Here is a 3,189-nt window from a genome sequence, read left to right on the forward strand (position 1 = left end):
GAAAGTTTAATCTTATTTTGCTATAATTGTTCCAATTCATAATTTAAAAAAAAATAAACAATTAAAAATATATCTATAAATTAATATCACTATAAATTAATAAAATGTCTTGGTCCCAACATTATTAATTTATAGAGGTTTTACTGTATATATATATATATAGATTATTTTAGTTGATTCTCTAAACTAGATTTTTGAATCTAAAAACTGCACAGTAAACAAATAATTGGTTAGGACTCATGTTATGGTGGACTCTTGTGTGTGATTAATTTTTTATTCGGAGTTTTTGTAAGTTAAAACATAATTTCTAAAATTAAATTTAAATATCTTTACATTATTCTAAAAAACAGTTTAGATGGCCGCCTAGATATTGTCTAAACGCTAGGTGCTCAATCGACGCCTAGACGACCGCCTAAAATTACCTAGGTTATATTTTTATAATTTTTAACTATATATTTAATTTTTAAAATTTTATATCCATATATATAATTATAAACATTTATATGCTGTTGATATAAATTAAAAAAATATTGTTTTTAATATTTTTAAGAATTTATTACTTCGATTTAAAGCTTTCTTTAACATATATTTTAATAGATGTCAGATAAATTTTAAATGGAAAAATCGATCACTTGAATATTATCTAGCTCGATAAATTGAGGGGTTGAGATTAGTAAGACAAGTAAAACACGTGACAAGAAAGTCATATGCTTTCCATATATACACATTTACAAACATTATTATATACTCTCTCTCCCTTATTTATCTTTGCCTCTTTCGAGCTCTTAACCTGTCTGCATTCCATATCACGATTAGGTGATTTAACCACATGGTTAGCAACTAAACAACTCTTGTCATTAACACGTTAATCTATATTATAAATTTCCATAAATGGGTTGAGGCCACGTGTTTCCATACATGCGTTTACAAGTATCATGTTGTAGGTAATGATTCTAACAAGGACCAGCTAAAAGAAGGTGGATTTCTAGATAGCTCTTAAGTTATGGCCTAGCTAGATCTGTTAGCCAGTGAATCAATATAAATTGTTAAATGTTTAGTACTATTATCAAGATATTCTTTCTATTTTTGTTCATGCAGCTTTTAAGGCGATCTTGTATCACTTCGTGGTGGTCCAAGGTATACATGGCACAACAGAGAAGCATTGTGTCAACAGATAATAATTTTTTAATCAAATCAAAATAATTATTTAGCTCATAAAATTGCAGATTGGTTTACATACTATATTGCACACAACCTTTTTCCTTCAAGAAACAACCAGTAAGATCTATATGAGTTGTAAAATACAATACTCAAACCTAATTAGCTCGACTCGCCATTAATTACTAAATACAGCAGTGTTAGGACCAATTACTCGAGTTTGACTTCTAACCATATAAAATAGGAGTTTATATATATTTTTATTAACAATTAAAACTTTTTTCTTGTAACAATTAATTTCTAATTTTTCATGTACCTACTTGTATCTCTAGAGTCTATATGGTTATAGAATTGAGGACTTTTGTAATGTTTTTGGCTTATTTGTTTAGGCTATTCATTAGAGTTTTAGTTCAAATAGTTAATCACGCCACAGAATAAGTCAATAAGAAGCAAACATTATATTATTAAAATGTTTGAATCAATATAGATAACAATTTAAAAAACTTATTTAATTGAATTAACTGAAGAAAACTTGATTTAATTGTAACATGGAATTAACTACAAAAGACTGCATAATGTGAGAAATGGAATTTCTTGTTTCTGTTTTCACAACCAAATGATGAAACAACTAATAAAAGTATAAAACTATGAGCATTCAAAAAATAGAAATTAGAAAAATTGTGATTGGTAATACAAACTGCACAATTATTCCCATCCAACTATTTAGACGTGTAATTCTAAAGGACATGAATAATTATGTTTGCGGGCTTTATAGGTTCAGTTAATTTACTTAACAGAGGATAGATGCATATAATTAAGATGAATACATTAATGGGCCACATTTATCACAGCCCGATATCATCATCATCATCTCTTTAATAAACAAGTATAAATGCACATATCATCATCATTATCTCATGACTCAGTCATATATTCTTCTTTTGTTCATTTTCTACAAAGTTAGGCGTTACAAAAATGGGTAGGTATGGTCCGCATGGTAGTTTTTGTTAGGTTTCGCGAACTTAACGCTTAGTCTTACACGTCCAGGATTCTTTTGTTTGTCTTTTGTTGCACAAGAAATACAATTTTGTTTTATTATATACAGTAATCTTCGTCTAGAATGAATCTATCAACTCTTATCCATCTTTTTATGTGTATATATAATCTCTGCTCTTATACAAAATCAAGCTGTGCCATACCCAAGGAATAAAACATCTCCATCAACAAGAACGGGTAAGTGGTCGAATTTCTCCTGTAAATTAAAAAAAAAGCTTTAACTGTAACATTCTTTTTATTTATAATCATCTTAACATAACCTCTAAATTAATAGATCATGAAGCAGCCTCACGCACTTCTAGTCGCTAGCCCTGGCTTGGGCCATATTATCCCTGTCCTCGAACTCGGCAACCGTCTCTCCTCTGTCCTCAACGTCCACGTCACCGTTCTTGCAATCACCTCCGGCACCTCTTCCGTGACAGAAACCGAGACGATACATGCAGCTGCGGCTAGAGGGACTTGTGACATTATAGAATTACCCTCGGTCGAGATAGACCACCTTGTCGAGCCAGGTGCGACAGTGGTTACTAAGATACTGGCGAAGATGCGAGTCATGAAGTCCGAAGTTTGGGATGCCGTGAAATCAATGAAGAAAAAACCGACGGTCATGATTGTTGATTTGTTTGGTACGGGGCTGTTGTCCATAGTCGAAGTAGGTGTCATGAAAAAATACGTGTACATCCCATCGCATGCGTGGTTCTTGGCATTAATGGTCTACTTGCCGGTGTTGGATAAGGTAGTTCAAGGTGAGTATGTTGAAATTAAGGAGCCTATGAAAATACCAAGTTGTAAACCGATCGGACCAAAGGAGCTTTTGGACACGATGTTAGATCGGTCGGACCAACAGTATCTTGAGTGTGTACAGAGTGGGTTGGAGATACCTATGAGCGATGGTGTTTTGGTAAATACTTGGGAGGAATTACAAAGAAACACTCTTACTGCGTTTAGAGAGGATGGGGAGTTGAGCCGGGTCAT

General features: G+C 32.4%; 1 protein-coding gene across 2 annotated transcripts in view; it reads left to right on the plus strand.

Annotated features, from left to right (window-relative positions):
* Positions 2,103 to 3,189, plus strand: part of LOC104767219 (UDP-glycosyltransferase 72D1-like) — a 3,837-nt gene continuing 2,750 nt past the window's right edge. The window contains exons 1-2 of one of the 2 annotated variants that reach the window (XM_019240668.1): positions 2,103 to 2,391; positions 2,489 to 2,950. In XM_019240668.1, coding sequence (XP_019096213.1) covers positions 2,492 to 2,950 — 459 coding nt within the window. In that variant the 5' untranslated portion in view covers positions 2,103 to 2,391; positions 2,489 to 2,491. The remainder of the gene's footprint in view (positions 2,392 to 2,488; positions 2,951 to 3,189) is intronic. The other variant, XM_010491260.2, reaches the window with a different exon arrangement.

This window comes from Camelina sativa, chromosome 19, assembly GCF_000633955.1.
Source record: "Camelina sativa cultivar DH55 chromosome 19, Cs, whole genome shotgun sequence".
In the NCBI taxonomy this organism is placed as follows: Eukaryota; Viridiplantae; Streptophyta; class Magnoliopsida; order Brassicales; family Brassicaceae; genus Camelina; species Camelina sativa.